The sequence below is a fragment of the Schistosoma haematobium genome, chromosome 4 (assembly GCF_000699445.3).
Source record: "Schistosoma haematobium chromosome 4, whole genome shotgun sequence".
Classification (NCBI taxonomy): domain Eukaryota; kingdom Metazoa; phylum Platyhelminthes; class Trematoda; order Strigeidida; family Schistosomatidae; genus Schistosoma; species Schistosoma haematobium.
In genome coordinates, this window is record NC_067199.1 from 44,061,603 (window position 1) to 44,075,818 (window position 14,216).

General features: G+C 37.8%; 1 protein-coding gene across 2 annotated transcripts; it reads right to left on the minus strand.

Annotated features, from left to right (window-relative positions):
- Positions 1-741: 741 nt before the first annotated feature.
- RAB18_2 (Ras- protein Rab-18) lies at positions 742-12,258 on the minus strand. Of its 2 annotated transcripts, XM_051216519.1 has the most exons (7): positions 12,158-12,258; positions 7,467-7,545; positions 7,294-7,411; positions 7,168-7,243; positions 7,010-7,125; positions 6,842-6,967; positions 742-2,517 (listed from the first exon to the last, which is right to left on the minus strand). In XM_051216519.1, the coding sequence occupies exons 2-7, from the start codon at positions 7,532-7,534 to the stop codon at positions 2,410-2,412; spliced, it is 612 nt and encodes a 203-aa protein (XP_051067115.1). In that variant the 5' UTR covers positions 7,535-7,545; positions 12,158-12,258; the 3' UTR covers positions 742-2,409. The 2 variants fall into 2 exon arrangements, with proteins under 2 accessions (XP_051067115.1, XP_051067116.1); XM_051216520.1 differs by having other exon boundaries at positions 1,999-2,517; positions 7,294-7,545.
- Positions 12,259-14,216: the final 1,958 nt, after the last annotated feature.

Below are 14,216 nucleotides of genomic sequence, written 5' to 3' on the forward strand. Positions count from 1 at the left end.
GAACATATTTATCAGCACTGAAACTCTTCGTACCCGTTACCAATAAATTCGGCCCATGTACCATTAGCCGCATCTTTGTGTGATGTTCCACATTTCCGTACTTTTATAGTATGTGCAGACAGTTTCTGTCCATTAAATTTGCGAAACCATGAGCTTAGTTGTATGTTAAAATACAATATATTGGTGATTGGTTACAAATCAAATGATAGATGTTACTAACATTCAGGATCATCTATGTACGCTAGTTGATTGACGAGCATCACCCATGCATTTTTGCCCTTCAAATCTTTATGACCACCAATTTGAGTTACGCAGAGAACTTCTGTCATAGGTAACCAAAACTATAAGTGACTCCCACTAGATCTCCACATAATGAAGACACAAAGCACACAGCTATGAAAAGCGGATCTAACTGCAAATAGCTTCAAAATCAATTGTAACATTTAGAAATCCCAAACTGAATAAAAGCGAATAAAGAAGACCTAATAATCTTAGTGTTTGCAATTTGATTGAAAGCCTGAACGAATTCAAGTTAAACCGTCATTGGAAACCTGGAAGCATTAGACGGCCGTTTCGACCCATGACTAGACTCATCAGTAGTACACATCAACGACCTTGCAACCGAGAATTGAACCTAAGACCTTTGTTCTAGCGCGCAAATGTTAATGTCTAGCTTTAATCAATCTACTTATAATTTGTAACTTGTTACACATAGCAAATTATCATCTATTTGAATGTTGTCCGAATTGATAATAGATTCCTCCAATAGGTTATAAAAAAGCTTCAATGATTGCTAGACAGAAACATTAGTCGAAAAGTAGATTTTCCTGACTAAGTTCAGCAGAGCAAAATTCTTATATCGTAAACACTAAAGCCTGAATAGAATACATGAACTATTTTAAATATTTCGATAATTAGGAAATATTTTACCGAATATTCAAAATTATCCGATCCCATATACCCTTGTGGTTTAGAAATATAATTCATCGTATCTGTGATTAGATACTTCTAGTTTAAGTAAAGCGAAGAAACTGTCCAACTGTAACTTGTAAGTCCTCAAGATATACTACCTCTGAGATACATAGACACATTCATCGCAAACCAGTTACAGTACTGGTATTGTGTTTTCGGTTCTCTGGATTATGATGCACAGTTAAAATACATGCAAAATACGCGTTAAGTTCCGATACGAGCTAAATCAACGATAAGAATAACTCTGTGAAAAACAGAAATTATAAGATTGAGTAGAAAAAAGGAAGTTAGTGGTAAAGAGTTGTAATATCCTTGAAAGTAAACTGTGTATTTATGTGGAAATCAACGAAATGAGTGAGTCGGTTATAAGCAAAGTAGAGAACGTGAGACATATCTACATCCGTTGAATTCGCCACACTACATCACAGGTGAGATAATGAGGACATATGTCAGAGTAGAAGTAATAGTAATATCTGTGATAGTAAAAACGATGCACAAAAAATATGGTTTGAAATTAAAGAATTTAATGTACCCCCAGTGCAACTTTTGCAGCTAAACCTTAAGAGGAAGATCGATTTCTCAATAGGGAGAGGTGATAGGGTCTGATAACTTGGTGAGCTTCTGTACACTTTGAATAAGTTTAACCAACACAGTTTGGTACTTATTTCTTGTCTTCTTACTCGAGTAACATGTTGGGTTCACATGAAAGAAGGATACATATAAGCATCAGAATCGCATAACCGCCAAATATAACACGATATCTCGACAGGATAAAAAGTGTGACATATCTTTGAAACTCAGGATCTAAGGACAGATAATGAATGAGTGCATTTCCGTTGTTAATACTGATTCCGAATCATGTCATTTAACATATGTGACTATTGTTATGATAATCCCTCGAGCCTTAACCAGATAGTCTACACCTAACCACCATGGCTCAAATCAACAGTCAATAACTTCATGGATTAGTACCACAGGATGATAACATTAAAAAGGATGTAGTAAATATAATGCTTGCATACCAAATCCGAATCATAATATGTATTCTATGTTGTATCGAATGATTTCTCATACTTCACAAGTATTTCATGAAAAAGGATGGTCTAATTTTTATTATGTTGAACAAAGATAATGACAAAAATGTATGATCAATTTAATTACAAGAAAGAGAGATATAACTCAGTAATGTTATATCATAGCACGGCGTTCTCATACGAATAAGCACTTGTTCAATACATTAGATTATGATTGAATATGTATATATAAAAAACGATGGAAGAATGAATATACGAATAAGTAAAATCACAGTTATTTTAAAAAATTTGCAGTTGATTTCTTTGCATTTTAAAGCAGGATTGATTGGTTTATTGTCGATTGTATTTGATCCCAGATTATCTGAATGTATTTCCCAGCGTTCTTGTGAATTTCCCTCTAATATTAACAAGGACATGTTAATGATGAGCTGGGTTGAGTAGATTCAAAGGATACTCCTTGAAGTGGTTGTGACGTTGACGTTGATGACAGGAATTCAGGATCTTGAAGTATCTAGGATTTTAGATTATTCAAATGTGATAGAAATGTATAGAAATTAACAAACAAACAAAAATTTTATTTTAAACTCACATTATATCCATAACTTTGGGGAACGTTTTAGTCATATACACTAGTGAAGTTATAATATTTGTGGTGACTGAGGCTAATAAAGAAATGTCTAGCAATCAATTGAAGTCGGGGTGTATCTCTAACAAAAATATAAACATTTCAAGACTGTAATTATCTATAGACAAAACAAATTCTTAATGAATTAAATTGGGATATTTAAAACTAAAATAAACACGAAGAACAATCAAAGTAAAGCCTGAAATGAATGTATATCGTCCCAGTTTACCACATATCATACATCATCGTCACCATAAACATCATTATAATAGGAATAATCGTATACATTGTATAGGAAGGCTAAACACAAGAGATATAGTGTATAAAATGAACGAATGAAACTATGACAACACATCATGCTCAAGAATTACATAAAAATGAAAAATGAATGCTACTGTGTAACTGTGTTACCCAACGTTCCAAACCACATATCATAATCAGCAAGCTTATAGCTGTAAATACAGCTTAGGCCAACGAGAGCCCCCAAATGCCCTGGTACAGACTAGAATGGAGAGAATCAGCTCTCCTTCTCCAAATGCTCTCATATTGCCACGTGCATACAACCACTGCCACAGAAGTCCTACTCACTACCTTCTCGAATCAAAGGTGTTGTTTACGAAGTTGAAAGGAGGAAAAGCGAATGTCCGGTACTATAACTGGGTTAGTAGACGCGGCAAGTTCACCTAGGAAAGTTGGAAAACCCTCATTCCAAACCAATGATCCACATGGGCTGGCCCCAGTATCCTGAGAGAACAAATGGTGTATGAACCAATTGTTGGTCACCGGCTACCATGAGACTGCATCTCCTAACGTTGCTCCACTGCCTTATAGATCAGACCTTTATGTCAAAAGCTCTGGGTGTGGTCTCCTAAGAAAACCACCTGGTTCGGTTTTGGCACCCGAGCAGAACCACAGCTCTCACACAAATCGAATGATTTATGTGGCGCATATCTAGTTGGTGCTTCCTTGTGCCAATGTTTGTGTTTAAATAAATAAATAAGACCAATGGGCAATAAAATCATGGCCTGATATCATATTTTCAATTTGGTCACATCGAGTTTTGATACACTACTATGCCAGACATGTGTGAAACAGTCTATCTGAAATGTTTTGCTTAACCTTAGAATTGGTCATTTAGTGGTTCAGGTAAACACGAAGACACCAGTGACTAAATGCATATCTTCTAATCTAATAGGCCATATTTCATACACATCTTGCCACAAGTGTCTCGAGTTGTCAAAAGGGGAGAACTTTTTATTCTAATCCCCGACCACACACAAACGCTAATGAAACTTTTAAGGTAAGTAGAGGGATCAACACGCTCGACCACTCCACTTTCTGTTTCGATTCACAATGAAGTTTCTAACCCCTTTCGCTTTACTGCCAAACGTGTTTTGAAGGATAACGATTATTTTAGTGTCTTCACCAAATGAACTACGTCGTCTGCGTGATCGCAAACAGTGAAAATCGATTTGAATTTTCAAGAAACTAATGCGCTTTCTGGTACACTTTTTAATAACAAACACTGGCATCAAACCTGTGAACAAACAAAGTGAAATGCCGTTTTCAAGTCAAGAAAGACGATTGTGGTTAGGCATCGTGTTATAGCTTGTCGTTTGAATGCTTATTGTCTTGGCTCTTTTGATGCTACTTTTTGTATCTGGTCATCGCTGATTGTTGTGTCGGAAACGCTTATCATTTATACTCGGAACGAAGGACCTTTGCAATTCCCACGACGCGAAAGTAAGAACACAAAGACTGATATAAGTGAAGATTTATTAGCCCCAAAACACTATGACGACGACGACGACCCTAGTTTACAATACACTCATTTATATATTGATTGTACACCCATTTTGATTAAAAATTAGGATTAAATCACATACTTAGTTATAACAAATCACTTACTGAGCATAGTTCATGTCAATGGAATACAAGAATATCGCATATTATACAGAATAAAATATCATACGGGAAAAGAAAACAAACGATACATTGAGTAATCATTACATTGAATTAGAAGGGAAGTAATGTTGAACAAAACTCATAATTAGTAAGTCAATCGAAAATTGACTTTTCTTTACATCATATCACATTGACAAGCATGTCCAAAAATCTGTTGAAGGATGAGTATATATTCTGCATTACTTATTTATTATTTATTTTAACACATAGATATTGGTACAAGGAAGCACCAAATACATATGCACCACGCAAATCTCATTCGATATGTGTGACAGCTGTGATACTGCTCGGGTGCTCAAATCGAAGCAGGTGATTTTCATAGGGGGCCACTCCCCGAGCCTTCGACCTGAAGGTCTGATCCATAAGGCAGTGGAGCATCGTAAGGAGATGCAGTCCCATAGTAGCCAGCCGATGACCAACAATTGCTTCATACGCCATTTGTTCCCGCAGGATACTAAAGACCATGTGCACCATTGATTTGGTTTGGGATCCGGTTAAAGCGCCGGACATTCGCTTTTTGTTCTCTCATTTTCGTAAACAACACCCCCGCCACGAGGTAGTGAGTAGGACTTCCTTGGCAGAGGCTATATATGCGTGGCCATGTGAGAGCATTTCGAGAGGGAGAGCGGACTCTCCCCACTCTCGGCCGTACCAGGGCATTTGGGGGCTTCACAGTTATATAATATACCCTTGTGGGCCAGGGTAATTTTACATTGGTTTTCAGGAGAACCAGACACCATCCAAACTTTCACGTAAAAATCCAAACAGTACAGCTCAACTCCGTTTAGCAGGGGCACCCGAGAAGGGCACCGTATAGGCTTTAGCGCTACAATCTGAATAGTACAGCTCAATCCTGTGGCGCAACCACACAGGTACCAAACACCCTGGTGGACCAAACCCAGGTCTGAAACAGGACTTTTTATTTAGCTTGTTTTCACCAACCTTTCTTTATGCACCAGATGATTTTGAAAATTGATACTTCATGAATTATTAATAAACAGTTATCACAGGGTTGGCATCTTTTCGTATAAACCAAAATGACTAGATATCTAGGCCAACTAAGAGGAAGCGGTTTGAACTCCTAGACATAGTAATCAATCTGACCAGTATTGTTAAACGCCTCTGGAATTAATCCGTCAGTATTTTTTTGTGGCTTTTTTCAAATTAATTATAATCCTTACAACTCCAGTTGGAATACATTGGAGCAAATTAGTGAGAACGTGATCTGCCAGGTAAGAATTAAGCTTGTCAGTCAGGTCTTAGTCTTATTGATGTAAATGATCTATAATAATTTGTGTAATGTAACTTCTAATCACGAGGTAACATTTTTATTATGAAAAACCAACTCTATTAACCAATTGTATCACCTTTGATAACAGTTCAAATGAGAATGAGTCAATAAGAATTCAACTTCATGTACACTTGTCAGTTGACTATGATGAATTATTTTGAATTACCTATAGGTCAATATTACATTTTTCCACTTAACAACCAAAATGTATACATAATGAATCCAAAAAATTTATTGCCAACACATTATTAGTGGAAGACCTTAAAAGAATCAAGTGAAACCGGAATGTGTATTATTCATTTGAACACATAAATATTGGTACAAAGGGGCACCAAATACATATGCACCACACAAATCACTTGATTTGTGTGTGGGTTGTGATACTGCCCGGGTGCCCAAACCGAAGCAGGAGGTTCTTCTAAGGGGCCACATACAAATGTCCCAAAACATATAAAGAGATTAATTACGCAACAACTAGTTAGTTTTAACCAGTTGAATTTCTGATGAAATAAGATAAATCACAAACCAACCGAAAATTTAGTATAATAATTGCTAAATACACAGACCAATCAATCGTTTCAATTAATCATTATCTCACAGGTTGAAATCATGAGTCGATTGGAGCTAGACCACCATGGAAAACCTGGAAGCACTGGACGGCCGTTTCGTCCTAGTATGGGACTCCTCAGCAGCGCGCATCCACGATCCCGCACCACGCGGGGCTCGAACCCAGGACCTACTGGCTTCGCGCGCGAGCACTTAACCGTGGATGCGCACTGCCGAGGAGTCCCATACTAAGACGAAACGGCCGTCCAGTGTTTCCAGGTTTTCCATGGTGGTCTAGCTTCAACTGACTCATGATTTCAACCTGTGAAATTTCTAAAACTCTTCACAAAACCCATTCTGATAATCATTATCTATATACCTACTAATGGGTACAAAAATAAGACTTACTTTACGAACAAGTTCTACAAAAGCATCACGGACATTCTCACTTGTTTTTGCACTGGTTTCAACAAAGATTGACCCCATACTTCGAGCGAAATCTGAACCTTCTTTTTTTGAAACTATGCGATTATCCTATGGATAGAATATCTCTGAAGATAATTTCAACAAACTAACCAAGTCTATTTTATTGCCAACAAGCATTTTTAAAAGTCGACTACCACAGAATTGTCTGGTTTGTTCTACCCAGTATTTCACTCCGGAAAGACTTTGTGCGGAAGTAACATCGTATACTAAAAATGATGAGGAGAATAAAACTATAGGCTTGTTTTTACCAAAAAGAGCACCATGAGCGTGGCGGTAAAGCGAAGGAGTCAAGTAACTACTGTATCGTTCAACACCAGCTGTATCCTAATAACATGAAAATAAGTGTTCTACAATGTTTATGACATGACGTTTACCCATATATTAAACTGAATTGTTCTTCCGTCTACAACCATTTGATATGGTTTGAAATCGAAACCGATCGTCGCCGCTTCATTGTGTGTAAATCGGTCATCAACAAATCGACGAATTAAACTATATAAAAGAAAGCAGTTTGCAGAAGCTAAATGATATATACGGAAGAACATACCTTGTCTTCCCCACACCTGAATCTCCTAACAGGATTAATTTAATTTTTATCGATTCTTCACCGGCCATATTTTAAATATCTAAAGGAGTAATAATATTAAATGATAGTATTTGGACTGTTAACCATAATAGAATTCGTCTACGTAAAATGTAACATGGTTGCAGAGGACTTTCATTAACTTCGAAGGAACATTAGTTTATTCCAGTAAATAAGAAAACCAAATAATTCTAAGTTATGAGTTCCCTTTACACATGAAAGTTGTTTAATTTTTGTAAAGTAACACAAAGCTGAATTTTATGCAGTGTAGTTGTTATTTTAATACGCTGGTGGACATCCGGTTTCGATTGAGGATAACAGGTTGGAGGAGTGAAACTAGGATCTCGTGCTAGTGTGAGGATTTTTTGATTTACAAACGCACCGAGGTAGATTGGTTGATTAATAAACTTATTGAATAACTTAACCCACTAGTGTCCTAATAACTGTTGACACAACAGTTCACAGAATAGCTGAAAAATATTTGTCCCTAAATTTATAAAAATTCCCCTCTAAATTTGATCAAATAATTTCACAGTATTTGAGCACCAGGTTGGTGTGAGACATTAATAAGGAAGAATGTATTTGTAAAATCTCAGAGAATGAATTGGTAAATCCAACGTTTCACCTAGTAATCTGGTCCAACGTTTTTCAAGCAATTATAATCAAACATCAAAATTATCAAATATAAAAATAGGTATATGGTCCTCTGGTTAACTATATACTAAGTAGGTCATCTAATTAACGTTAACAGTTCTTAAAGTAGGTATTTGCTCTAGTGTGTGAGAGACATGTGGTGTGAAACGGTGTTAAGATAACAGATTGTATGTATGCGTAAGTGGTCATTCACTATATATTGTCTTTGATCGGTGGATTTTTGAGAAAACTACTATTTTTACACGTGATATGAATCAAACATGTCACAGCATGCAAAAAATGAAGAGAAATAAAGGAATGAATATTTGTACAATTTTTATTGTTTCAGTTAATTGTTTAGCATATTTAGATAAGACAACTGATTAGAAGCGTTGAACGTAATTGTTGCTATTCAGATAATAAAAGATAGACAAAATGGAATAAGGATTTCAGGTCTACTTATTAATTATTAGTTGCCATGGGACAACTAATTGCATTCCATCTCTAATATTAATACTATTTGGATTATTTATTTTTATTTCAACACATAAATATTGGTACAAAAGGGCACCAAATATATATGCGCCACACCATATTTGTGTGTGTGGGCTGTGATACTGCTCGGGTGCCCAAACCAAACCAGGTGGTTTTCTTAGGAGGCCACACCCCGAGCCTTTGACCTAAAGGTCTGATCCACAAGTCAAAGGGGCATCGTGAGGAGATGCAGTCCCATGGTAGCCGGTGACCAACGATTGGTTCATAGGCCATTTGTTCCCGCAGGATACTGGAGCCCATGTGCACCATTGGTTTGGGATCCGGTTAAAGCGCCGGACATTCGCTATTTGGATTAGCCCGTATGTGTAGGGCTTCAGCTGTTAGTCTTGCTTTGTAAGAATTAAAACCCTTTTAAAGGAAATCAGTTGTATGACCCAATTCTATTGAGTGTAATGCTATCACTGATTCGTTTTCGAGTTTTCTTACATCATTTGGCGATTTAAGAATGTGCTTTAAGCATAGTTTGTGTTAATTCGCCCTCACATCCAGTCCTCTTGATGTTTCACCTACATATGTAGCATTACAGTCACTACATTCGATTTCATAAAGACAAATTTGTTGTTCCTTCCTGTGTACTGGATCTTTGATTCTTACTAGTTTTGACCTTAAAGCATTGTTTGTTCAAAATGATACTAAATTCATTTAAAAGATTTCATGAGAGCTACATTCCAATCGTGTTGTTACTTGTCATACCGAATCAAAATTGCATGATTTCGTCTACTGATCACCTGAATTAAGATGTTACTATTACCATTTATTTGAACACATAAACATTGATACAATAAGACATCAAATATATATGTCACACAAATCATTCGATATGTGTAAGAACTAGAATACTGCCAAAGTTGAAGCAGGCGGTTTTCTTAGGGAGCCATTCCCCAAGCCTTTGACCTACAAGTCTAATCCACAGGGCAGTGGAGCAACGTTAGGAGAAGCAGTCCCATGATAGCCAGTGACCAGAAATGCGCTAACACGGCATTTTCCCTCAAGATCCTGGAGCTCATATGCACCATTCGTTTGGAATCAGAGTTTTCCAACTCTCCTAGACGGATCCTCCATATCCACCAACTCAGTTGAAGCGCCGGATATTCGCTTCTCATCCTCTCAATTTCGTAGATAACACCCCAGTCGCGAGAAGGCAGTGAGTAGGACTTCTGTGGCAGTGACTGTATACGCATGGCCATGTGAGAGCATTCGGAGAGAGCTGACTCTCTGCAACCTCGGCCGTACCAGGGCATTTGAAGGTATTGTGATAATTACTTACACGTCTGGATTAGTGACGCAGGAAGCACAAAGTGAACAGTTGTCTAAAGAAAATAACTAGTCAACAAAAACTGGTCGTTTTATGCAGTAAAACTTAAGCACTTTTATATAAAATAAGTATGGTCTAAAATTATTTAAAACAGGAGTGATTTTTAAACACTGATTTTGTAGGTTATTCACGGAACTACGAAATCGAAGTCTGATTATCAGGCTTAGTGTCCACCATATTATTTAGCGAACAGATCTGTTCAATCAGTTCACTGAAAGTTGATGAGCATTCAGACATGGATTTTGGCAACCAAAATCATATTGATCCCAGCAACTAATGCCCAAAATTTCACAGTATATTCTCATATGATAGCAAGGAGTAAGTCTCACATATTTAATCTCCAGTCAGCTTGTAGATACTGTACACCCCATAAGAATGAGTGTGAAATCTTGTATAACATCACTGAGCTCCAGTCAAACCTTTGATTTATTAAATACTTCCATACAAGATTTCAGATATGAGTGTTATTGACCCACAGTCTACTGATGTGATAATTGGTCAATTGCAGAGTTGCATACGTGTGTAAAGCCCTGTGTTGATAACTGACTGACATTCATAGGTTTAAACGCATTTCCTTACCCTTTTACTTTTACTAACATGATATCAGTGTCAATGCTTTACCTACTCTTAATGTGAATGGTGGTAAGTAATGGGTAACTAGATGCGATGGGAATATATCGGAAAGATCTTAGAATGCTGATGAGGAAGACTAGAAAAATATTAGTGCCTCAGAATGAACGAACCAGCTGCCCAAAAATATATTAGGAGGACTTGTTGTTTTCTCGCTCAGTATCCTTCTAAGTTGAGTGTGACATATTGGTCAATTCAGGTTATCAAATCACGGAGAACGTATCTGATGGTATTTGTGGTTCTCTATGATATAGTCATGGGATGGTAACTTTCAAGCGGAAACAGTGAAAATAACAGTACTTTGCTGCATCTTTAGCTTGTTCACCCTGAATTGCATGATACACTAATGAAGCCATAGCTAATCCAGAAGACAGCTTCAGTAAGGAATAAGTGACTGTATACCGTTGGTTGAAAACGAACCAGATTCGCGGAAGTCTTCTGTTGCACTCACTAGTAAACTAGTGTTCATATTATTACCAATTTCCATAGCTTCCAGTTTATATTCACTCTTTTTTGTGTCTGATACGGAGTTTGAGATTGTAACCACTTACTTCATAACTTAGTGAGCTCTTCTGGGGATATCAGAGTAAACATAAAGTTCGTATAAATAGAAGGTTCTGACCTCTGTCGTTTACACTTGGTTAAAATGTTTAACATTTCAATACTAAAATCTAGAGTAGAACTGCTTATTACAGCCAGAGGGGCATATGAAAAAAAAGATTAAAAAATTAAGTGAGTGGACGAGGTTCTTTGGGACACCTAATTAGTATGATAATAAACCTTATTTAGTTAATAAGTTTGCAAATTTGAATTAGAAACGTTTTACTTTTGCGACGGTAGAAGTTTAGTACAAGTAATGACCTTTGATGAGGAAGGCCTTAAACTCGAGCAAATTTTAATTTGGTAAACGGAGAAAGATTTCGTTTGGATGTTATCTGTGACAAAGTTTTTAATAAGGATGAAGGTTTTCAACACTGACTTACATTAGGTATGACACAAAAAAGCTAGGGTTAAGGATTTGGAGTTGGGCTGGTTATGAGTTAATGTTGGGGTTAGGGATTAAAGTTACAGTTTTCATAACGAACTGAAGCTAACTATAGCGCAGTGATGTTTTACGCTTTCAGATAATAAAATTACGGCAGCTAGTGCTAAAAATTAGAGACAGAAGATAGAATAGGAGAATGCCTCTTGGCTTTACACACATTTGAGGCTATGAAATAAATCACACAAGGCACTCCCATGGACAACCTATTCCATTTGTACGCATTTCGCGTAATTAGGCTAAGGCACCATGTCGCATTTATATGTGACTGGGTGGAAGGTATATTTATGGATTATTCTTGAAACCAGTTATAAAAATTTACACTCTGCTTATAACAAGAAGTACGGTATTTCTTAATGAGAAGCCAACGTTTGGTTTTAATTGACTACACTTTTGCCAAGTTTTCCAAAACTCTTTGCAGGTAATAAATGGTTGAGATGATAAAAAGCAAAAAAGGCTCATTGGAGCCAAAACTTTTACCAATCTCTACCAAGCATTATTCGGTGCTAACTGCCTGAAGGCCGAAAGATAGTGGAAGTAATCACAACAAGTTCAAAAGACGGGGCCTAGGAATAACCTTGAGATCTGAATAGTTCAAATGGTCGAAATTGTTGTGGACGGAATTGAAGAAGCTGTCGCTGAACAGGCTCCCGTGTCTAGTAATAGGGGATCACCTAAACCTCCAGGCAGAAACGTCGGTATATTGATGATAATAGAAGTAAAATAAATTGATAAATCATCCTAAGATATTATCCCTAGTCCTTAAGAATGGGTCAAGTTTCCTCTTGAAGGACTCCTGGGAAGTCACTTGGATTAACTCAGCCGGCAGCGAATTCCAGCATTTGACAATCCTTAGGGACTAGAAGTTGTGTCCACAGTCCGTTCTGCTGTATTGTGTCTCCAGTCTTTGGATGTTCCTCCTTAGGTTTGTTGTGTTGGAGCTAAATTTGAGTAGATATTTAAGGGGATGTCCAGAAGTATTAAGGATACTGCAAGCTATTAGGTCACCTCTAAGAAGCCTGTACTGTGGTGGGTAAGGGTTTAGTGATAAGGGGTGCTTTACGTAAGGCTTGAATTTCGGTCCCCAAACTGATTTTGTGGCTGGCCATTGGATACGTTCCAGAGTGTTCTTATCCTTCTGGAGTGGGGGAGGAAATACTATTGTAGCGGTAAATAAATCCCCAAAATAAATAGCCCTGTAAGTTTTCGACATTGGATGCTGACCACATGTTTTAGTGGACTCATCTAGCTGAAGGCGCTCGGTCAGGCATCCGCACCAGATCACGTGTGGTAACGCCGTGCTCAACATCTACCGCAATCGCTAGCCAGATTAGATCAGAGAATTCCGATATATTGGTAATCGCCAAATACACTCTTCCGATCTCCTCGACTCTGTCTTTTGATTTCTCTCGGTGGGTACAAATCATATTAGAAGGTGTTACTGGTAGAAGCGTTGTCAAACACTGAATACCTGTGTCATTTTTCATTGGTGAGACCGACGTGATCTGGTACACCTAATTGCAACTGTGAGTCTGTTCCTTTTTGGGATTTTTTTATATACCATTGCCTTATTTTGTTTTTTTTAAATCGTGGTTTTTTTTCTTGTATATATGTATATATATTTTCCCCTCGTTCATTATCGTACTTCATATTTCATCATGACTGAACAGACACCCAAAGTACTCAAGCTTAAGACTTTGTCCCCACCTTCGTTTCAACTCATGCCTTTCTGGCCCGACAACATCGAAGCCTGGTTCTGCTACGCAGAAGCCGACTTCTCCGAGCACGGCGTGATCGACACACGTGCACGATTCCTCGCAGTAGTCAAGGCACTACCGCGCGATTTCAACAGGTATGTAACACCTAGTATGTTTACTAGTGATGTTTCCGATCCTTACGAAATGTTAAAACGCTCGATTCTTAAACGAGGAGACCTAACCGATCGACAAAGGTTAGATCAACTCTTCAACAATATCGACCTGCAACACGGTTCTGCGGCGGACATGTTGCAACGGATGAGAGAGGTTATAGGCCTAAGAACTTTCGACGAAGGTCCATTCAAACAACTTTTCTTATCTAAACTTCCTCAACAGGTGAAAGCAGTTCTGGTCTCGTTTCAGAACAATGCCTTAGACGAGCTAGCTGCATCTGCCAACCGTATTTTAGAAATAACGAAATCGTCTACTACAGAGGTATTTTTCAGTCAAAGAAAAGCCTCACACGACTCAGAATGACACAACCGAGTTATGTCATACACTCACGCGTTATCTTAATCTTCGTAACGACCGTAATCGCTCACACAGCCCACGTAGAAGCATTTTACGTAAGCGATCTGTCTCTAGACCACGAGAGACGGATAATCCCGACTGGTGCTGGTATCATAACCAGTATGGAAAGTTTTCCAGAAATTGCAGAAAACCCTGCAATTTTCCCAACACGAAACCGAGTGACTCGAAAAACAATTCGGGAAACTTCCAAGCCGGCACGCGTTAACGGCAACCGTAGCCGGCGAACATAGCCGTCTGTTATACGTCACAGA